General features: G+C 40.7%; 1 protein-coding gene across 3 annotated transcripts in view; it reads left to right on the forward strand.

Annotated features, from left to right (window-relative positions):
- Positions 1-23,959, forward strand: part of tbc1d22a (TBC1 domain family, member 22a) — a 135,503-nt gene that overhangs the window by 106,742 nt on the left and 4,802 nt on the right. For 2 of the 3 annotated variants that reach the window (XM_030440067.1, XM_030440066.1), the window contains exon 13: positions 1,877-1,972. In XM_030440067.1, coding sequence (XP_030295927.1) covers positions 1,877-1,972 — 96 coding nt within the window. Of the gene's footprint in view, positions 1-1,876; positions 1,973-9,265; positions 9,629-23,959 lie in introns of those variants that run through there. The other variant, XM_030440065.1, reaches the window with a different exon arrangement.

Below are 23,959 nucleotides of genomic sequence, written 5' to 3' on the forward strand. Positions count from 1 at the left end.
ACTCTCTCTCTCAGTTGGGAAATTCTGAACATTGGTTTAGCTAAGTGGGAGGTAAAGTAAGAGGAAACCCAAACAGCAGACAAACAAAAAAGGCGTAGGGAGGGCCAATCTGTCAACAAGAGAGCAGGCAAAAAATGCAGTAACACCCAGTGTATTTGTTGACTATTTTCGTATAACACCATGTGTGCTGTTTTAAATCTGTCCACTCACTATTCATCTGTTTATCCCTCCCTTCGTTTCTAGAGGGAAATTCAATTATCACAGCAGAAAAGGCAGTTTCTGTTCATTCCTGCAGAGTTATGGCTCGCTGCTGTACACAAATGAGCATGGTGGTTAAAGAGCAGCCCCTTGCACTTGGTTACTCAGACAAAGTGGAAATGAGTAATGCTGCACCCTCTAATTGAAATCCTGTAAATGAGCAGGAAGATGTGATAAACATGGCTGCATTACTAGAAACACGTCTGTCGCATTGGATTAAGGAGCAGGTGCGTGTGAGTCTGTTTCCTAAAATGTCTTCGTACTTTGAAGGAGACCTATTATTCTTTTTCATTGTTTTCCTTTCCCTTAGTGTTTTTATATATGTTCCTGTATTTGTAAGCAATCTTGAGAGTCAAAAAGGTCAAAATCAGCACTCACAGAAGCACTTCTCCTGAAATGCCTCACCAATAGTCGCAACTTTGTGACATCACACTACATCACCATGTCACACTTGTGCATCATTTATGGATAGTGGCTAGTCTGGCACATAAGGATTGATGTAGCACAGCTATTCTGTTGTTGTAAGCGATGCTTGGTCAGGCACGTGTGAGCTGACCAATCAGAGGAGACTGAGTATTCGGGAGGGGGGTGACTGTAAAAGGACAGGAGCTACAAACAGAGCGTTTCAGAAGGACAGGGAATAAGGCGCTGCAACACTGGACAGTATGAGAGACCTGATGTGTTTTTTGAGCAATAAAGCATATAAATCTCTTCTAGTGGTAACCAGAGATACAATTAAGAACCTGAGAGTGTCCATAATATGTCATCTTTAATGTCGCATTGCTTCTTTACCACCATGTAGTATCAATGAAGCCACATCAGAGGGCACTCTTGCAGAATAATTACTAAATGTATGCTCTCACTTAGAGATGTGAGCATGTACTCTTGTATCTCTTTTACTCAATCATGTTGGGTAATGCACATGCAGAAGAGACACATTTTTTGCTAAATTAACATACAGTCTGCGGGATAGTAAACCCCAAGACACGCATCCCAAATTGCATTCAGAAAAACTCACACATTAAGATACACTTTAGATACTCTATCCTGCCTGCACGGGGGCATATACTCCCATTTCACTTGCATTTAAAGGCCTTGGTAATTATCCTCACTGTGATGGGGCTCTGGAGAAAAAAAATGAATAGAACAAGGAACATTTCATCCTTTGTCTTTCCTGTCTTTAATTCCCTTGCTCTTTGCCGAGTAATAGAAGAAGTGAGCTGCCAAACATAACGAGGGGCTGGAATAAAATAGATTTTAAAAAACGGTGCAAAGAAGAAGGGATTTGTAGCTTTCTTCATCTTTGTCGCTCCTGCAAATGTACATTTCTGGGTTGTGACAGAAAAATGTTTTATATTCCACTTTTCCCCCCTTCTCCCTTTTCGGTTGACACCGCATGAAAATGCATCAGAATCTCTGTTTAAATGAAGCTATGAGCTACTCTGTATGTACTGACATGCTTTCCTTACATCCTTTAGCTTCTATTTGAATAATCTACCACAGCCGTGATGGAGGTTTCATTTATTTTATGACTGTGAAATGTTAAACTTGTTGTAAATCAGCGCCTGTCATTTCTCTCTTTCTCTCTCTCTCTCTCTCTCTCTCTCTCTCTCTCTAGGCTGAACCAGAGGGCTTCTCCCATTTCCACCTCTACGTGTGTGCCGCCTTCCTGGTGAGGTGGAGGAAAGAGATTCTCGAGGAGAGGGATTTTCAGGTAATGTGCACACAAGACACAGGGGACACCATAAAGCCTCCTACTTATGAGCGAGCTGCACAGGCTGGCATGCATGCATCCATACATAAAGAAACGCACACGGCATGTTTTCATACCCAGCTGGTGACGCTAACGGTGATATACCGTACATAGCTTTACATCAAGGTAAATTAAGCTCAGATGGTCCCGGCCGTGCAGAAGAGAACATCTGAACACTCCAGCAGACTGCAGTCGGAGAGCTGTTCATGGCCTGCATCCCTCTCCATTACCTCCCTGGTCATTAACTGTGAGGTTCAAAAGTCGTTGTGAGTGCATTAGTAGATGACAGTAGACAGCTGCCAGAAGGTGACTTTGGTTGCCAGCTCACTGGGGGACCTGGCTTCTTAACAGTAGCAACACAGTCTAATATGATCACATACAAACATCAGCACTGCTCTTTGGCTGCTCTCTAGTTTTTTTTTTTTTTGTTTTTTTTTTTCTTTGCAAAGTCCTTCAGTTCTCGAGTGTGCTTTTTCTCCATGTTGTTTCATTCTTGTGTGCCTTCCTTTGATATTTAGAGTCTTTTTCACACCTACCTTCTTTTCGTTACTTGAATAGAAACAGTAAATATAGCCACAACAAAAGAAGGAATTGGTCCAAAAAAAAACAAAAACAAAAAACGATGTGAGGAAAATAGAAGTGGCAGATATTAGTCATTAGTGCAAAAAGACCTGCTGTACTGGTGTCCGTCAGCTGAGTTTGGTTGATCTTCTTGGGAACAACAAATCGGTGCAGGAGGAGCGCTAGTTTGGTTTGAGCAACTTGTGGGCCCAGCCTCCAGTGTGTTTGGCTAACAGAATGAACAGCTAACAGAGCTAAACACACAGCAGGACTGACAGTTTCAGTTCAGAGGAACATATAGCACAAAACAGTGAACTTCAGTTAAATGGCAAACCAGCCTACAGGTGAATTACTGCCACCTATTTGACAGGAGTGTAGCAGTTGATTGGAAAAGTCAGAGCTCAATTCTCCCTGTTATTCCTGTAACTCATACGATGATTATGTATTGTCCATGTCTGAATGTAATATCATGTTTTCCATCATTTAGTAATAATGTAAATCCCCTTCTTTCTTCATCATGCCTGTTGCAACCTATTCTTTGCTGTCTGTGAACTGTGTGGTTACCTTCGTTATCGGTATTACCTCACAAGCTGGAAAATGTACTCAAATGTAGGCACACATTCCTCCCAACTCCATATAGTTTTACTTACTGGCTGGCTTGCCACCCAGCCTACAAAGTTGTGCACCAAGGGCAAAGTATCCATCCTCATGAAGATTAGAGGAAAAGAGGGGGCATATAGGGAGGTAGTGACAGGGAAGGAAGGAGCGGTTGGAGAAGTAAGAACAGATTAGAGCAGTGAAGGTTTTTATATTTTGAGCCCATTAATGGTCTGGTACACTTTTGTGTCATACCTCTCCACCATTATTCTAAATCGACAATTTTATTCTAGCAGTGTTACAGTTGAGTAATTAAAGCCGACAGAGGGCTGCAGTTTGCACACGCTCGAGGCTTAAAGGCTGTAACTACCTCTCGAAATGGATGCAGCAATAAGAAATGCCCTCAGAGGTGGATGTTGATAACACCAGATATGTGAACTAAATGAGAATTTCTTTCATCTTAATTATTTTAAACGCAGTAGCTTTGATTCAAAAACACACCTGCAAGTTGGTGTTGAGGAAAAACACAATTAGGTAAAGTAACTTTCCATGTCCTGCCGCCTGTTAAAAAAGCTTTTCTTAAGTGAAGTGAAGTGTAAATTCGTCAAACATGTCATGACAAGTCTCCCACTCAGTTTAAGCAGAGGAAGATGATTACTTTGAATAACAGGTGGGATCACAGTAGCAGTCATTGAGTCACTGTTGTCAATTAGCAAGTTTTTATTTATTACAAACTCAGCAGAGTTACCATTATTTCTCACTTGAACGAGAAATAACTTCTCTGTCATTCAGACAACTTGCACAGTTTTACTCAAGTTCTTTTCTGAGGGTAAAAGAACATACAATTACAACTAACACAAGGGGACCACTCTATCTTTATGTCACTCCCACCATGTGATAAATCAGAAAGAAAGTCTTCAAAAGTGTCAGAGGGTTACAGATCTCAAGAACATGCCTTTAGAATGGAGCCAGTTGATTAAAGCTGATTCGCCCACTGAGTGAGACACTGGAGGCTGTCAGAGTGTGAAGATGAGACATGAACTCACTCATCTGTTCTTACTTTCATACTCTACTTTCCCCTTTTCCCCTCACTTAGGTTTAAACTCAAATAAGCTTCTACTTTCTCTTCAGATTGAATTTATGATGGTTATAGGTTTTTTTAATGGATTTCTGCAGCATTTTGAGCCATGTGCAGAAAACCCTTGCTAGCCTTTGTCTAGTCACAGTGTGTCCACTCTTGCGTGGAAAAATGGAAATATTCATTATTTGAACAAGACCGGGCCGGCATACTGAGAGCAGATAGAAGCTCCGGGGGAGTCAACAATGGTGGATGTCAAAATCATAATGACTTCCAGGAGCTCTTTGACACCATCATCTTTAAGAGTGCTATGTCAGCTAAGTTATTTATATATTTTTTTTGATGATCAGAATGTTTGCACCCGCAAGTATGAAAGAGGATGGTGACTAAACACACTACTTTAAAAAAAATCTCTGTAGCTGTAATTTCCGCCTCTCTGCTTCTCAGCCATGCAAGCAGCATGGGTCTAGGAATGGCAGTGCCAGTCCATCTGTCAGTTTACCACTTTTGTCCAGACCAAAGCATCACCAAACTAATGGCTGTCTTGCCGTTACCATGACATTTTGTACAGTGGAGGACTAAAAGTGCCATAAATAAATAGATAAATAGATACACCATTAAATAATTAATGTGTCATTAATTGATTAAAATTGAAATTGAAAACATGCATGTGTTATTAAATGTTTCATTAATTCATTAAAATACCAATTCATTTTATGTAAAAAACATATATCCTGTGTTGCAGTGCTTCATGAATTTATTTTATGTGTCAAATTCGCCCATCAAAGTCGGTGGGCAGATCCTAACACCTGATTGGTTACCCTGCACATCAAGTCAAGGCAAATTGATTCCAGATAATGCATTGATGCAATCAAACAAAACTTTATTGGCAACCGCTAAAAATCAACTTGATGCTCCGGAACTGCACTCGGTATGTCAAACGCCAAACGCCCTGGCCCCTGTATATGTTGTGCCTGTTGCGCCCTGGTACCAGAGAAGCGGTGGAGTACTTCTTCTAAATTTGCAGTTACTGTACGGTCAATATCTTGGTCGGAAAGTGTGGAAATAACTCCAACAACTTCAATAAATTCCTCTGCTTTACATGCTACATGCTCTGGGTCAGAGGGTCCTGCTTCCACATACTCTACAATGTCTAAAATATCTCTAACCAGCTCACAAGAAAGTTAATGGGGATCCCCCATCAACGTAGCCGCCATGGTTTGAAAGTATTTATTATGGATAGTCCACAACCGGTGTTGATGTATGACGTTTCAACTGTGCAAAAGCAGCAATGTAGTTAAGGGTGCCTGTATGGTGTCCACTATGTTGGACTCCCTATGTAGTGACTAGGGAGTAGGGAGTGAGTGGGTGATTACGGACACAGCCTTCTTCTTCTTCTTCCTCTTCTTCTTCTTCTTCTTCCTCTTCCTCTTCCTCTTTCGGTTTCAAGACTTCAGACCAAAGCAATGGATTAGACTAGGTGTGCGCAAGCCCCGCCCACTGACTTTAACAGGCGTGATAAATTCATGTAGCACTGCAACACAAAACCATGAAATAATTAATTAAATAGTGAAATGATTATATACATTTAATAACACATGCATAGATTTAATTTAAATTTTAATTAATTAATGACACATTTAATTAATTATTAAATGGTGTATTTATTTATTTAATTATAGTACTTTTAGCCCCTAATGCATGAATCCAAATTACCTTGTTGATTCTATACCTTTTCATCTTGCGCCCCATGAGTTTTACATTTGTGGTTTTGAATGTAATGTCTCAACAAGTCTTTAATGGACTGCCCTTTAATTTTGATAGACAATCATGGTCCCCAGAGGAAGCATCTTTTTTACTTTGATTACATCTCTCAACTACTATTTAGTGGACTGGAATTACATTTGGTAATTAAAAGCATGCAAACACGCAAAACCAATATGCTCAGCTTTCCAATATACTTGCTTGGCATCAGCATGTTATCACTTACTGTGAGCACACCATCAGGGTGGTAGATTTTTTCATCTTGTTTTGCATTGCTTCTCTGTCTCAGTTCATAGATAAAAAAAAAAGAAAAAAGAAAAGAGTCCGCTGTGGCTCTCTCCAACATGCACTCAGACAAACCCCCATAGACAGTCCAAACTTTCCTGCAGCAGTGGTTCATGACTCCAAACTAAATAAAGAGGTAGTCTTAAACTAAATAAATAACCATATTACACAGTTGGAATAGTATATATCCCTCACGGAAAGCAAGTAACTTCACAAAATCACCACTTTATCTGTGTCGACGTAGTTTCTACTTGCTGTTGGATATATTCAAGATCATGGCATTAATTCAATTAGTAAAACAACAGTAAGGGTACGCACTTTATTTCTCTAGTCACTCACAGGAGTGTGGTCTCCTTGGTGGCCCTCCTAAAAGCCTTTCACTCACAGACACACAGACACAAACGCATACATGCTCATAAATAGACACAGCCAAAAGTCATCCTGGCATTTTCTCCTGCCCAGTATACAGCAAATGAGCTCTCATCGCCTATTGTTTATGTCTTAATGGAAGTCTGTTGTCTGTACTTAATGGAACAAAGATGCTTCATACAGTTCAGTACATATTTTTATATATATATATATATATATATATATATATATATATATATATATATATATGTATATGTATATGTATATATATGTATATGTATATGTATATGTATATATATGTATGTATATATATATATATATATATATATATATGTGTATATATATATATATACACATATATATATATATATACACACAACACATATATATATACACACACACATATATATATATATATATATATATATATATATATATATATATATATATATATATATATATGTATATATATGTATATATATATATATATGTGTGTGTGTATATATATATGTGTCCATATGTATGTATATGTATATATACATATATATATATATATATATATATATACATATATTCATTCAGATAACAAGGTATGATATTGTGATGTGTGCTAAGTCAAACTTTGTAAAAGTTTGAATTTCAATGTGAATGTTCTTGCACATTTTGAAGGTCTTCAAGAGAAAATTGTTCATTTTCGCGTACTGATCAACCAAATATAATATAATTTGCTAAGGACTTTAATTTTTTAACAGATTAGTGTCAGTGAGGAAAGAGAAAAAGTAAAGATTTCTTCTCTTCTCAGCTTTAGTGGTTTAATTTCAAGAGATCTCTGCCTCAGATCCACTGAGCCTAAGAGTTCAAACGTTGGCCTGCCAGGTTCTTAAAGGCCTGTTAAACAGCTCTTATCTCCACATGCTTTACCCATCAACCCTCACGGCATCCCTCTCCTCTCATGTCTGCCTTGCTTTCTCTTTCTGTCTTTCTTTGCATTTCTGTCGCTTCGTTTTTTTCTCTACTACCAATTCCCAGTCGCCGTTTCGCCACTCTGTTTCTCTGCTGTTCCGTTTCATCTTTTGTTTTGTTCTACTGTTTCCTTTTGTCTCTTTTCTCCACTTATTCGTGCTCTTCCTTTTCTGCCCTTCCTCCCTTTATTCCCTACACTTTGCACTACATTGGCATCATGGGTATCGGATGGTAAAGCATTTGAGTCAGTCAGACCACCGCTTTGGCCCAGACGGAAGACTGGAATATCTCAGGAACGACTGGATAAATGAGCAAGTTTTTGCTCATGCTGTGCAATAACTGCTGTGCAATAACATCTTATTTATGGATTACCACAATATTTTGTTCAGAGATCAGTTTAGATGTGTGGTCAATGTCAATTTGCACCCACATTAAATGCCACAACCCAACATTTCCCAGAGAAGAATTTGCATTGTAACTAAATGAAAAATGTTATCCACTCCACTTGCCAGTCCTTTTAATGTTTCGGCTGATCAGTATAATTGGAACACAAGTAAAATCAGTCTAGCTTTTGCAGCCTAGAACATGCATGCACACAAACAACACACACTTCCAGCAATACAATAAAGGTTTCCAACCTGTTCCCATCAATCTATTCATTATTTTTATCAAATGTTAAGTCCAATTTCCTTACGCCTGCAGGCTAACTAGACCTGCAGCAGCTAGTAAGCATGATGCAACATCACCAGCTTGTTGTTTCCTGTACATGATTGTTATGATTGAATTTGCCTTGCCACGTTAGAAACCTGTGTGCTCATGAAATACGATCATTTCTTTTATGTATTACCTCATCATAGATTTCACCACTTTTCAAAGCTGTGGAGGAATCACATTGAACATTTTCTCACAAAAGCAAATGTGGGAGTGGGAAAAACAAGTTGTTCTTTTGCAGCTGTTTTATTTAACTCACACAGCTACTCTAAATCTGCTCAGGCACTGCAGTGGCAGTCACTCACTGTATTAAGTGTGAGCTAATTGTGTTTAATGTAAAATGTAGAAAGCAGGGCACAGCAGTGTATGACAAACTGCTGGCGAGTTACATGCTTGGGGTCCTAAGAGGGAACACGAATGATTGATTCACTTTAATAGTTTTAATTAAAATATGCATGCAAAAAGTAATTTAAAAAGGATAACTCATGCATTGTTATCAAACTTAGTAAGAAGAGTAACTGTGAATCTCCTCTCCTGGTTGTGGGATTGGTTAAGCTGCTAAATGAAAAGCAAAAGGAGTATGGCACTCCCCAAGCAATCTGCCTTCCACCGTTCCACCTCAGCTAGCACACTACTGCTAACCGCAGGCCTGGCCTGCATGGATAAGTTGGTGCGTGCACACACACGCATTTTCACACATTTTCTCTGTCACTCAAAGACACAACAGCATAAACATGCACACTGACAATTCTCCCTCACAACGTATCATATTATTCACACATTCATATTCAGCTGTCATACACATTTATTTTAGACACACCAATAGAGCGCACAGCAATGGGCAAGGTGGGAGACATTATGCAGGTATGTACTGTTTTTAGTCAGGCCAGCACAGTCAGCGCCATTTCCGATTCCTCTGCCTCCAGATACCAACAGGGCCACTGCAGAGCTGCGCCGAAATGACTATGAAAAACATCTGCACTCGGGTCCCTAAGCCTGCATATGTGGAGCTGCTTGATTGCGGAGCTCTAACTCGATCTGAAAATTTCCGAATGGGACCGGTCTGCTTTTGAAAACCCAGAAGGTTCAGATGTAGCGAATAACAAAGTTTTTCATGTTTTGAAATTGAGTAATAACCTCAACTCAGCAGCCGGAATTTTCTGTAGATGAGGGTTCTTGTCAGGTTTCAGTACAAATGTCAAGTGAATCATGGCTACTTTTGCAATTTTGCCATTTTGCAATTTGTTTGTAAAAATAACACTCACATAAACGACTACTTCACATGGTGCACTTCATTTTATTCATACTGTCCATAATTTTTTTGGTGCTTTAGCAGGGATGTTTCTCTGCCTGTATAAACTACATTTCACTTTAAAAATCTGTTCAAACAAGGCCAGTGCAATTTTCACAAATTATTCAGAGCAGTTGCCAGTGAAACTTCTCTTGACAGAACCTGATCCAGAGTTCTGAAAAGGCGCAAACACACCGTGTAAACCCTGACACGTAAAAACCTCTATTGACATCTATTTTTTTAGTTTATTATGCATCAGATTACCTTTACATAAAATATGTAAGACCCAACTCTACAAACCTGTTTCATAGTCTGTTTTCCTTGCAAACATGTTACCTACACTTGCATCATTACAATTAAGAGGCAGATTGGGTGCAAACATTAGTCCTTGCGCTTAATAAAAGGTGATTAAACAAACAGCTGGGTGCTCAATTATGCGTCAGCACCCCATTAATGCCTTAATCTGAATGATTTCCTGTAGTACTAAATGTTTAATTTTCTCTACCATATGCAATGTTTTATTTTCTCAGTCAGATATTTAGAATTAAAATGTCCCAGAATAAAAAAGCCATTATCAGCTGGTTAGAGCTAGCTAACAATACCTGGTCTAAAACATATATTTCTTTGTTTTTCTCATGTTTAAGGATATAAGTTCTTATGTCCAAGGTCGACAAACTCGCAAGGACATGCTCGCACTATTATCCATTCACGAAAGCATTATTTGTCAGCGTGGATTTCATGGCCATCAGTGGAACCTCTTGATCCGGGTTGCGTCCCTGAGATTTCATTAGCAAGCGTCGCTGAATGGCCCCCCTCGCAAGGTTCCCCATCGTGTTCCTTAATGTGAGTCCAAGCGTTTATGTGAATGCAAACCTATTAGTTCTGTGTAAATGGAATCTCACTGTCACTTCAGCTTTTCCTGGAGACATGCAGGGGAGCTGTAGTGAGGGAGGAAAAAGTGAGGGGTGGAAGAGCGAAAGAGGGAGACAAAGGTTTGTTTTCACTTTAATTAGTGGTGTGTGAAAAACTGTGGACCTTTGTAAATGTCAGTGTCTGTCCTCAGATCAGTTATGTGTGGAGAACGCCTTGGGTTAGGCTGCCTTGGCAATAAAGGAAAGGGGGTGGATGAGGGTGCTCCAGAGGAGCCAGTTTGTTCTGGAAATGTCAGCACTATTTCAATCACAGTGACTGGGAACACAACTTTGTTTAGGAATTTTTTTAATCGTATAAAAGATGGAAACATTGTACAATGATAGAGAAGTTTTCTGTTTCCCTTTAGCCGGTTAGCTCGAGTTTTAGTTTGCTTCTTTCAGACTAGGAGAAAAAAAACCTCTTAAACAGACACTTGGGAAGTGATTTTAGTTCAGATTTGTGTTCTGGAAATGTATGCAAATTGCAGCATATTAAATTTGATAGCTTAATTTCTATATCTTAACATGAAATATCCAAAACTTGGATATAATCGGCTTTATGTTAGTTATCAACTGCGGGAGTTTCATTGAGTTAATATTCGTTGAAATGTTTAACCTATTCACAATTCTTTGTCTTAAAATGTATAGAATTTTACAATATACATATTCACATACATACTTCCCTGGTGATAGCTATTAGTCATGCCTTCGATATTTTCCTCCATTGATTGGTCCTTTTCAACAGTTACAGCTTTGGTAACTCCCTGCGGCCCTCGGCTCTCCCAGTAGGATGCAAACCCTACAGCTACAGCTGACTTTAATCTGGTTTCAGTCAGAACAACGTTCCTTGATGGCAGGTGTATGCTATTTACCTACAAGCATGATTTTGTATGTGAGTACTTAACTTTGAACACAGCTAGCGTCCCCATGTTCTCATAATTAACTCTTTTTTTGTGTCTCCTGGATTTATGTTTGTTTAAAGATCAAATAATGCACTGCGTTTCAAAAACATGCAATTTCTTTAGTGTGTGAAGACTTTTTATATCCTCCATCCAAGTGAATTGATGCAGCTTTGTTTTGCCCATCTGTTTCCTGTTAAAACAATTATAGACAATTAACTAACTTCCAGAATAAGTGTCATTTTGATTGGGTAAGCTCTGAACTCTACCATCTGTCTGTTTCTTTTGCTGTTCTTTGGAAGGCTGTAGCTGCAGATCATGTCCACCTGTCTTTCCTACATCAGTGCCACTGTCTTGCATATTGACAGGAGACAAAGAGATGTACTTATCCCTTCCATTTTGAGTTCACCTCAACCATTATCCTAACAAAGCCATTATTTTTGCTCAGTGACCCATTTCACGAGAATGTCTTTAGTCTTTAGTTTTAGTTTAGTTTAGTTTTTTTCGGTAAAAACAAAATGTATTCAGTCTGATTATCAAAACAAAGTGTCTCTCTGTCAGGATGCCAGGACAAATGCTTGGAAATTGGAACTTTCACAATTTAATCAGGACATCTGGACACTCTTGATGTTTTATTTTGCCTACACAATGGCTGCAAAGTGTTGTAAATAATGTAGTTCATAGGGCCCTCGACTGGAAACATCACTTTTCTCTGTCTTTACTGCAATGCATTTTTCATGCACATTTGTATATTATTATTTTATACGTTTGTTCCTTCATGAGGAGGCTCTGATGAGCTTCTTCACTGCATGTGTGCGCATGACCAACAGCAAGTCAAGATCACCACCTTGCAATTTCCAGCAAAGAGCCGGATCCCTCCTCTAATTAATTCTGCCATTTTCACCCATTTATCATGACAAGACCTCCTCATTTCCCCCCACCCCCTCTAACTTTTCTTCCCAAACTTGGCCTTTATTGAGCTCACCCTTTCAGGGCTTTTGCAGTCTCTCTGATGGATGGCACTGTAGTCAATAGTGTAGAAAAGGAGACAAGGGCACCCCTGGTAAACAACTTTTAATAATCACCCCGTTGATTGAGTGCCGTGCCTGATGTGGCATATGAATCTATTTGTGCCAAAACAATAGGCGAAGAGGAAAAAAAATGAGAGGAAAGAAGAGAAATTAATTTGGTGGAAGTAATTATGTAGCCCTCCACCCCATCCTGCCTTTTATTCTGTGACATCCGTTTTTCACTGATCTCCCTCCAACTACGAGCGCTCCATCACTGACAGCCGAAGTTTGCTTGAAAGCTAACTTGCGTGGGTGAGTACGCTGAATTATCGCGGGGTACGTTTTTGATGACCAAAGCTGCTCGGAAAGCCTGTAGCGATCAGTCATGGTATGGCATTGAGTAGACATAAAGTGTGTGTGTGTGTGTGTGTGTGTGTGTGTGTGTGTGTGTGTGTGTGTGGGGTAAAAGTGTGCGCGAATGTGGTTGTGTATTAGCTGCTGCTGCTCTGTTTATCACTGCATAGAGGTTTTCCACGAGTCTCTGTTTGGCATTTATCAGCTCAAAACAATCGCGCGTGGGATGATTAACTCGAGTGTCATTACCAACATTATCATTGGCTGAGGCTCAGCCATAATAAAGAGGCAAATAGAGATAGGAAAAGTCAGTTTTTTGACTTTTTCCCCCTACAATAACAGAGTAACAGGAGCTGCGCTGTCAGCCCACGAGCCGACTGCATGCCAACTCAGTTAAGACACAAAAATGCCACATAAACAGCGATATCGACCTGCTTGTAAGGAATAAACAGACTGCAGCAGAAGGAGGAGAAGAGGGAGGAATAGATTTTTCCAAAGAAAAAAAAGACAAGGAGATTTGTGGAACTGTCTGGGTCATGAGCTGAGACATAAAAAGTGAATTTTAAATCTAGATGCTTTTTTATGTGTTTGAAGTGAGAGCTGGGCATTTTCTGCTCCTGGGGTTTGAAGGGATCACGAACTCTTGATGAGGGGGCATTAACCTCTCTGCACTTGGCAGTGGGTGATTGCTGGAGTTTAGCTGCTACTCTTTTATAGTATTTAGTGTGTCAGATGTCAGAGGGACCCCTGCATGGCACAGTGGCCTTTGCCAATTTTTGTTAACATGGTATTCAACAATCACATATACAGTATACAACTATTGGATTGGTTTTGTTTGTTAGAAACAGGGTGAAAACCCAAATGTTTGGCAGATCCTGGTGGTAATGGTCGAAGCAGAAGGGGCAAAGAGTTAGATATCGACCTGCTCTTGAACTTTAAAGTGTTGAAAAGTTGAACTACTCAAGCCGAGTGAAATATCACTTTAAATGCTTCGATACACAGAGGAAGCTCAGACAACTGTTTTGGTACTTACTGGCTACATTCTTTCCCGAGGTTATGATCCTGTCATTGAGGAGGCATTGACTGGTACAGAGTGTGTTCAAGCTGAAGTCTGTAGACTGTGAGCGTGAACTGTGGAGAGTTAGTTCCTTCCCTCATAGATGGATATCTATTTACTGTTTTATTTTTCTAGCTTTAAATAAAACCATTAAACCACTTCTTACGATGAGGTGTCAGCAGGGTTTTAAGTATCCGAATGATAACCTCAACACTAACGCCCACATTTGTGGTTTCATGAGTACTGAAAGCTTTCAGCCAATCTGTCATCACTCTCTCAGGCTTTAGTCTTGTTCACACTCCCACAGTATTTAAATCACCAAAGGTTGTACCCACATCCCACATGTCTCCTTATCTTTTTTCTTTTATTAAGGACGTTGCAAGACTTCATGAATTAGTTTGTTTTGCACAATATTGGACGGACAATAAGCAAGTTTGGAATATATGATTATTAAACAGGAAAGCTGCTCAGATTTATTTACACATTCATCTTTTTTTGTCCTCCAGTGCTTTTCAGGGCTACATGAAATTCCAATAGAGCAAAACCTATTTTCTTGGATTGTAGTTGATTATATCAGAGTGACATAACATTACGGTAAATAAGCTTCTCCACTTTCTTGAAGAGTTAGAGATAATATCAACACCATCCTCATTTCTACACGCTAAAGACAATGCTACAGCTAGGAGCCTAGCTTAGCTGAACATACAGAATGGAACACAAATGAAATAAAAACAAAAACTGAACTTTTGAAACAATTGACCACTCCTTGGAGCTTGATGGACCTGAGTCAACTTTCCCGAAGAACATATGTGTGCTAGGTTCACCTCGACCATAGAGAAGGTGTTGTGTTTATTGTGTTTCCAAAACCGAAAGCGATTTTCTTTCCAAGACCGGATTAGAACTGGGATCAAGCCAGCTGCTTCTCATTTTTACGTGGTCAGACTAGTAGCAGCCGTATGGTAGACCTCACCATCATCTAACCACCAGCAACATCACCAAAGACACCTATGTTTGTTCACACATCTCCAGCCGGTACTCAAAGACAGAATGACTTCTCTCATTTCAATTAGACTGGTATAACATGCTAGTATAACACCCACATCTACAAAACACTAACACCAAGTTTAACAGGACAGACACCGCCATGTTTGTGATTGTCAAGTTTCTCTGGCCTAGTAACAGTAACTAAAGGGGGCGCGACTAATGATGGGTCAACTGGACAGAGCCAGATAGCTGTTTCCCCTGTTTCCAGGATTTGTGCTAAACTAGTCTAACCACCTGCTCGCTGTTTGGCAACACAATGACTTGTCACTGTATCTGTATGCAGCATATCCACTCTTAATTTCTGACTGCAGTTTCATATCCTACAGGAGCAGCACACTATACGGTTCATAATCATAATCTCTTACCGTCAGCAAAATTTGAATTATTGCTGCCTACTGTGCAAATAGATCTATTTATGTTTAGTGTGGGGGTTTGTTCATACCTGAAGCAAATAAAAATCACAAACTTCAAACATTAATTTGATTAAAATCGAGTCTGTGATTGCATGTCATCACATTTCATTGCTATTCTCCCATCAACCTGGGAGTGCACAACGTGAGCGGAGCCACTTTGGGTGAACAAACACTCGTTTTGCATCGTTTTCAGCAACATTTTACAGGTGACCCACAACCCTATACTGCTGCTGTTGCTTGAATAATGGATTTGATTTTTCCAATTTAGTCTTTTGTTTGTATTGACTGGATAAATCCTGTTTGAAAACCTCCCTGCTCAAACAGATCCTGTCAGACAAACACCATTCAGTCATTCATAGCTCTGGACATCAGATTTTTAAACTGATTTGGGAATTTATACATGGCTGCTGGCTTTTGTGGGGGCCGAGCTTTGCTTCCAAATGTGAGAGGGCTGAACCAGTGGCCCAGTAGTCAAACAGAGGAATACATTTCTACTGTATGATAAGTGTAGATACTAAACTTAACTGTATAAATAAAAAGGTGCGACAAGGATAACTAGATAGGTATGAATGTATAACCAGTACAACACAGAATTTAGAAATACACCAACTAAGTCCCATAATTGTCCACTTAACACAATAGAAAAAAACCCCACTTGAATCAGTAATCTCTGTGCTGGAGCTCAGTGCTGAACCAAATCAACCATGACTTCACAATAACTTTGTGCATCTTGATGTCAGGTTCAGAGATTATTATCTTTGTTTTTCCCCTCACAGCGTAGCAGCTGTCGGAGTGACTGCTTGTTATAAGGTTGTCTTAATAAGCCATGTTTTCATCACTTTTCCATGCCTGGTCCGTTGTCTGACGAAAAACACAATGAGAACAAATGTGTATCGTAAAATGTGGCTGCTTAAAACACTGCAGCTGTTGGCGAACAGAGCACTGGGTCACAGAGCACAGTTGTTGTAATTAACCTTTATTTGTGTTGATTCTATCACACAACGTCCCAGTGATCATAGAACAATTGATTCACAAAGTAAAAGCTGGATGACTGCTTTGAAAGAAAGGTATAAGCTCTTGAGTCCTCAAACCTCCAGACGTTCCCTACAGGCAGCTGTTAACGTCTCTCATGAATGAACAAAGACGTTTAATTTGAAAGACTTTTTCCTTGGAGCACACTGTGTTATGGTAATACATATAATATTAATATATTACCTTATCTGGAAGACTATAGGATAAAGTATACTGTATGTATGCCACCTTTTAAAAATCTATTGTAGCCTTCAGTGATTAATGACACAAAGGCATATAACCCTGCTGAACCATGATCACAGGATTGCTGTATTTTGCACATTGAGGCTACAGAAATGTTCTTTTCTGAATAAAATGCTGAGGCAGAATTAAAATAATATTTTATTGTTGGGTTAGAACAGACATCATAAGAAGTTCTGGGTGAATACTTGATTAAAATTGCCTGCGGGGTGTCAATTAACCCCTGATCAACCGACACCTATAAAAACACTGTGTGGCCACCGTTCTAAATTTATGCGCCACCATCTAAAATGAGGGGCGCCGGCATCAGGTGGCTTCTGACTCCTCAATGCTAAAAATGAATTGAATGAAAATAGATGGTAATGTCTTTCTTTTTTTTTTTTTTTTTTTCTTTTGCAAAGCTGAGTGTAGTCCTTCAGAGCAACTGAATACAAGCAATCGTCTCACATCCCATTTGCAAATCAACCCGCTACTTCAGGCTGTGGCCTTGTAAACATGGACGATCGTGTGTGGGTGAAAGTCTTGATATCGATTTGGGGACAGTGACGTGGCTGGCCAGCTTGCCAGTCTTGCTGTTGAACATACTGTCAAATTACATTTATATTTATATTTTTTGTCAGCTATATTCGGTGTTATTGACAGTGAACCCTGCTAGCATGGTGTTAGCATTCTGGACAATAACTGAGCCAAAGCGTTGAGTCTCCTTAGCATGAAAACCTTTAAGGGATTGTTGCAGCTAATAGTCAAAAAACATCTTAGTTTGATTGAAAAACACATAAGAATACAACATAAATGGTCCTAATTTCTTTTGGCCAAGGCGCTGTCCATTATTAGGACTTAATGGACAGTGTGGACGTCAGAACCATCCAACGCTCTGCACAGATGTGGTAAATCTCCATGTTGTGTACCCTACTGAACAGGGCTGTATACATAACAGATAATAACCTGAGCTACCTGGATACAGCGTTACTTGACATTAAATCTCAGCCTCTGTCAGCTTCAGCCACACCAGTTTCCCTGTGTAAAGCTCAGAGCCCCCGCTGGCATTAAGCTCTAACACATACTTCGCCACTGCAGCAGAGGTGTGTCATCCACACAGGAGTGTGCTGCCATTCTATTAATCTGCTGAGCTTTTTACGTGCCAACCTTTTTTACAAGGCAACTTGGCTGTGCCATCCTATGTCAGCTCTTACCTCCACATGCTACAGTGCCTCACTCCTACATTAGCACCCACTGTTTGCCAGAGTGCCCATTTTGTGTAATTATACGAACTACAGAAAGCTAATGGCCCCGACAGAGCAGTGCCTAGGCCCATTACACCTCGGGGTGCTGCAAAACACCATTACCACCATCCACTACCTGGAGTGTGCACGCAGGAGACTGTATGTGTGCGCAACCTCGCCTCTGTGTGTTTGCTCATGTAGATGTGTCTGTTTGAAGGAGGTCGGAGGTGGAACGATACATGTCAAAGAAAAGCAACAGTTACTCCAGTCGATTGCCATTTTTAGCCACAGATGTGTGTCTGCTGGCATGTTTGGGTGCATCAGCACCTGTCATCTCTCCCCCCATTAATTTCTCCAGGGCTCTCAGTGCTTGCTGCAGGGAGCTGTAGTTGTCACCGCGGGAAAGACAGCAAGGCACCTCGCAGGACTTTGGGCACTCATTGCACTCACTTCACTTAGCACCATCTCATCCTGCCAGCAAATAGACTGTTTGGCTCACAGGAAGAGTGGGCTTTAATTGTGTGTTTTATCTGTGTCTGTCTGCGTGTGTGGCTGCTTGCAAAGTTCAGCAGAAGCCACCATTAGTGCAGATAGGTCCAGTCACTGTGTTGATAATATGTAAAGTAATATCTCCCTTTGCCTCTATTCTAGGCTTCAGTTCTTTTAACTAATATTCAGCGCAGTCTGATCCGACTCAGTGATGCGACTGTAACCCGTCCTGGTAATGTCAAAACGTGGCGTCTTCTTGTTTATCAGCGCCTGCTCTGCCTCAGGTGAATGTGTGTCTTGATAAATGTGGAGTGCAGATGAGGATATGAATGTACTGGTAGAGCTCAGGTCAAAACAACCGTGACTTATACTTACGGCATGTAAATTCCACTTGACGGTGTCCTTGCCTCTCTGTGTAACCTGTATGTTATCCCATTCCCTTTTTCAAGAAAGAGCCTGAGCACTGACTCTATTGACAGTCTGCTTTGCCCCTCAGTATCAATAGCCATTAACCACTTCTAAGCCTTGCCAAGCACAGGAGACGGAGAGCTAATTGCCTTTTTTTTTGTAGCTTACTGTACACAGTAATGGCGGATCAATGTGATTGTTAGTATTGTGGGATAAATGGACACTCATGCCTGATTAACCACACACACATTTCTGTGTCCCGTTTCTGTCTTGCCTGTAGCTTCAATTTATTGTCATCTTCTTCACTGATTTCTTCCTTTAACACCAACACGCTTGCCGTGACAAACAGGCATCTCCATGTACTCCGTAGTTACATCTCTCTCTCTCGTTTTTTTCCATTTGCACACACATCTTCTCCGCAGCCTCAGAACACGCGGCTGTAACGTACATTGAATTTCATGGATTGCACACATTCCTTCCCTCTCTCAAGCGAACGCACTGACTCATTCCCGCAGACACTTGTGGCCCCCTCAGCGTGAAGTGTTTCCACCTGTGCGGAGTGGAGTGAGCGCAGCGTTCCCTCCTGACAGCGAGATGTATGCAATTAAACCGTATTAAAGTCATTAGCCCAACAGAAGTGATAGCCAGCAGATGGTTCGCAAGCAGAAATATGCTCTTAATGAAGCTCCTCAGTCACTGTGGGTGTGCACTTGTGTGGCGGAGCATGCGTGAGAGCGCTCCTGTGCACGTCGTTTGTTTTGGGTGTGCTGCTGAATGGCTGTGACACTCGAAGCCGCACTTGATTAGACGGTGGTTGGTCCTTCTCCTGTAGCATAGCAATTAGTGCCTGTTGTTGATTCATAAAGATATGGTAGCACAAATTTTCCCTCCTACCACTTATCGGTCTACCTCTCATTTGGCACACAGACATTTTATATATCAAGTCTGACTGAACGCTGTGAGATTTATTAATCTTCAGCACCTCAAAAATGCCCCCCCAAGGATCCCTTGTGCAGTATAAAAAAGTCCAAGGCTGTGGCAAAGCTGAATATGAAAGGTGCATATTAAAATTTCCTTAAAATATTTGTGCTTTTTCCACAAGTCTTTTAATGGGTGTTTGAAAATAGCTGTTTAATCAAATCTTAAGGTAGCTTTCGTTAGCTTTGCTAGGGGAATTGCACTGACAAAAGCACATTATAACCCTGGCCTGCGAACATTAATATGGTGACCACATAGCACTGGTAATGCAGATTAATGATATAGAAACTCTGTCCTTTTACATATTTAATATTCAGGAGACCGAATTGTATGGTTATGTTGTATTCCAAAGGACACACTGAACCACCCGCCACTGGCAAAGTCGAAGCCTAGCTTGCAAAAGTTAGCACCCTTTTTCCCGCCTTTTAGTTTCATGTTATTTCAACGCATCAACAAGTCATTGGCAGCTCCCACTCACACACTGCTGCGTTCATCTCGTGTTTTACAGTGGCGGGTTAGCTAGCTAGCATAAGCGGTCTCTCTAGGTACAGATTCAGTGATGACAAAGCTCTCAGCAACCATCAGTATAGCTGTACCAAATAACGAATTCGTTGAAAAGTTGTCAACTATTTAATTGTCAACTGATGATTTATCTGTTTCAGAAGTTTTTTCAGAAAATACATCTAACTTCTGGTTCCAGCAGCTTCAGTGGGAATATTTTCTGGTTTATTTACTCCTCCATTTTTTTCACCTCATCTCTATCCCTTAATTGCTGTGCTGCATTTTGTAAGGGTGCATCCATAGACACAAAGTCCAATGAACGCCGATCAAACTGTCTTAAACATGCAGTAGGCTGATATAATATAAACTTGTAACTATACTACCTATTTGTGATTGCTGCTTTTAGAGACTTTTTTAACAGGATGGTTAGCTACAAAAGAGAAAGATTGTTAACCAGAAATGGCCGTCATATTGTTTATGTATTGTATAAAAGGCAGGTCAGATCCGATATGAACCACAATCCCATTCATTGTCTGTTTCATTTAGTGACAGTTTAGATGTGATACCATTTTGTTCATTACTTACTAGCCGCCTTACTGTTTCAAAACAGACTCTGACTCTTCCTTTGGAGCAAAGGGGAATATCACTGCCCCTTTTCTCTGGTCATGTAGCACCAATTTCAAAAATATTTGTATCTTCCTACAGCAGAGAGAGCCCAGTTTTATTCTAGGCCCATCTACCCAGCAGTGACGCACTTCTTTAACTAGTTCAGGTAATAAATCTATCCACTGATGGGACACTCTTTTATTCTACAGCATACAATCATTTCCACTTCTAGTCATGTAATGCCGGAAGACACTGTTGTTATTCCATAGGGAAACTTCCATTTTCCAGGAGAGCCCGGGGCAGAGAAGAACAGTAGGGGGAAGTACATGGTGTCTAGCCCGAGGCATCCAGGACCACTAGAGCAATGTACAGAGTACTTACTATACAGACACACATTCACATAAATACATACCATACATACACATGACCCGCACTCTGTCGCACTGCAGACACATGAACTACATGTGAGTAAATTAGAAGGCTGTTTTCTTTTTCTCTTGTAGCTGCCCACGCTGTGTCCTATGTAAATAAATATTTGTTATCGGCGATCTGTATTCAGCTTAATGTGCCTGGCAGATGTTCAGCGGGACATCTGCAGTCCGACATTGTTTTTTTTTTTTTTTTTTTAAAGGATCCGATTGTTCTCACGTGAGCAGACTTTAACACAAATCACACATTTACAATTCGCGACCCCACGCGTGCTCTTTTAAGCGGTGCGCAACATCGCCGGATTGCGAATGCGAGTGTGAATGGGAGAAGGGGAGCGAGTGATGAAAGGGGGAGAGCTGATAGCGGTGCTCTGTTGAATACAGATGAGAGAAAGGCCAGCTGAATTCTGATCAGGCTACCTCCTCTCTTTTCTTCCGTTCTCTGTGTCTCTCCATCCATCAGAGTGAAAATACTTCAGAGAAGAGCGCCTTTCTGAACCAGGGGGGGATGTCATTAGGTCAGCCTTTCAAAGTCAAGGTCCAGGTCCTCCTCTCAAAGACTATTCTATTTGTCTATTCTGAAAACTTTAGAATTAAAAAGCGGCCGCTTGATTTTTGATGAGGGTGATGTAAAGCAGCATTTCCGAGCGAATCTGATCATGAACCCAGAGTCGTGATTTGTTCGACGACACAAGAGGCCGAATCTGTTAGCATTTTCCGGCTTTCACTCCCTTCCCTTTGAATTTTTTAAATACAACATTTTTTTTTTCTCAACTCTTCCAAACGCCTGAGGCTCCCGAAAGTCAACAAAACAATCAACAGCCACTCTTTCAGCTGAGCTAAGAGAGACAGCACATTTTTAAGATTTAACAATAACACCAAAACTGAGATTCGGCTGGGTTTGCCTCTGAGTTATTCAGAAGGATGAGGTGAAACTGCAAAAAAATAAAAAAAAGATGCTGCCCAATCTGTAAAAATCTGGCTTGGATGGCAGCTTTGAGCTTAATTAGTTGAAGAAAACTTGTACTTTTCAACCCTCGCTCGGAATACAAATGCTTTCCTGTTGAAAAGTCATCAGGGTCGTCTCACCGGCTCATTAAAAACATGCGAGGAAGGACAAAAAAATTAATGGAGCCAAACACCTTAAATTTAATACTCAGGGAGGGTAAAATAATGCAAGTAGTGAGTATACGCACTTAAAGTTTTCTGCAGTTTGACTTTCTCAGCAGTTGATGAAAGATGAGGATGCGATCTGCATGAAAATGCCGAACCCCCTTTGACACACACTTCATTTACAATTACAAAACTTAAAGCAGCGTTGGGATGTTTTTTTTTTTTTTTGTAACCCGGTCACATCCTTTCAGACGGCGGCAAACTTCTCCGGAGTCAGATGAGTGTAGACACCAAGAAGACCCGACGTGATTTGTCCTCCGATGTGATTATCAACACCATGATTGGTTGTAAACCCTGTTGTCACAGCAATGATTTCAGCCCCGATGATGAAAGCTCCCGGGACACTGATCCATAGCATGCACAGACACTCACACACACACACACACACACACACACACACACACATTCACACACACACACACACACACACACACACACACACACACACACACATACTCATCTGTCTCACTGCTAACCAGTCTCATTCCCCTCTGAGAGAGAGGCATTAGTCGGCGAGATTGAACCGGCATTCGTGTGTGTGTGTGTGTGTGTGTGTGTGTGTGTGTGTGTGTGTGTGTGTGTGTGAGGTTGTGTGTAGCTGTTGTCTCTCTTCCTACTAACATAGTAATGTACAGAACAGGGATCTGGGTGAAAAAAGGCTCGAGCTCCACTGAATTGTACTTGACACTTTATACTTTTCTTTCCTGAGTCCCACCCCCACCCCACGTTACCCCCCGCCCGGCTGTTTTGTCTTTTATTTTCTCCTCCTCTTTCACAGCTGTTATTAAACCACTTTGACTGAGTTAATAACATCTGTGTCAGACTCAAACACACAGGAAGAGAAGGAAAACGAGTGCATCTGGGCCTGTCTGCTGCACTAGCATTACACGGGTACACGGCAGACCCCAAAGGGTATACTTTGTAGGATCCCAGATGCAACTAAGGCTTGTGATGATATTTTGCATTGTAGTCACACTTGCATGCAAAATTTGGTTCTGTAGTTAATGATGGGCCCTATTCATACAATCTGTGTCTGGATAAATGTTTTGTTTTTGTTCCTGCCATCTTTACAGCACTTGCTGTCATATTTCCCCACAATAATCAACGTTACAAGAGGATGAGTACTTAAAACTGAAACAAACAATAAATCCTATGCAGGTCTCATATTATGGTTAGCTTTCAGGTCCATACTTTATTTAAGGTGTCTACTAAACATTTTTAGATTCAAGAAAAGAGCAAGTCCATCCGTGTTTCTTCCAGGTTTTTAAGATGAACACTCCGACTCAAGCGTTAGTAAAGGCGGCGTGACTTAGTTCGCGGTGCGCGTGCCCTCCCCTTCCCACACACACAGGAGTTCACCGACAGTGTAAGCCTGAAGAGTGACCACACTGTTGGCGTCCAAGATATGAGCTCTGAGTAGGAAGGTGATGCTTTTTATTAATATTAAACCTTAATTTAGAGGCATGCCACGCAGAATTTGTCAGAACACTATTCAAGGTTGGTAGCTACTCACCGGCTCAGCGAGGGAGACGGAGAGAGACGGCGCAGCGATGATCGAGAAGC

The sequence above is a fragment of the Sparus aurata genome, chromosome 14 (assembly GCF_900880675.1).
Source record: "Sparus aurata chromosome 14, fSpaAur1.1, whole genome shotgun sequence".
Lineage (NCBI taxonomy): Eukaryota > Metazoa > Chordata > Actinopteri > Spariformes > Sparidae > Sparus > Sparus aurata.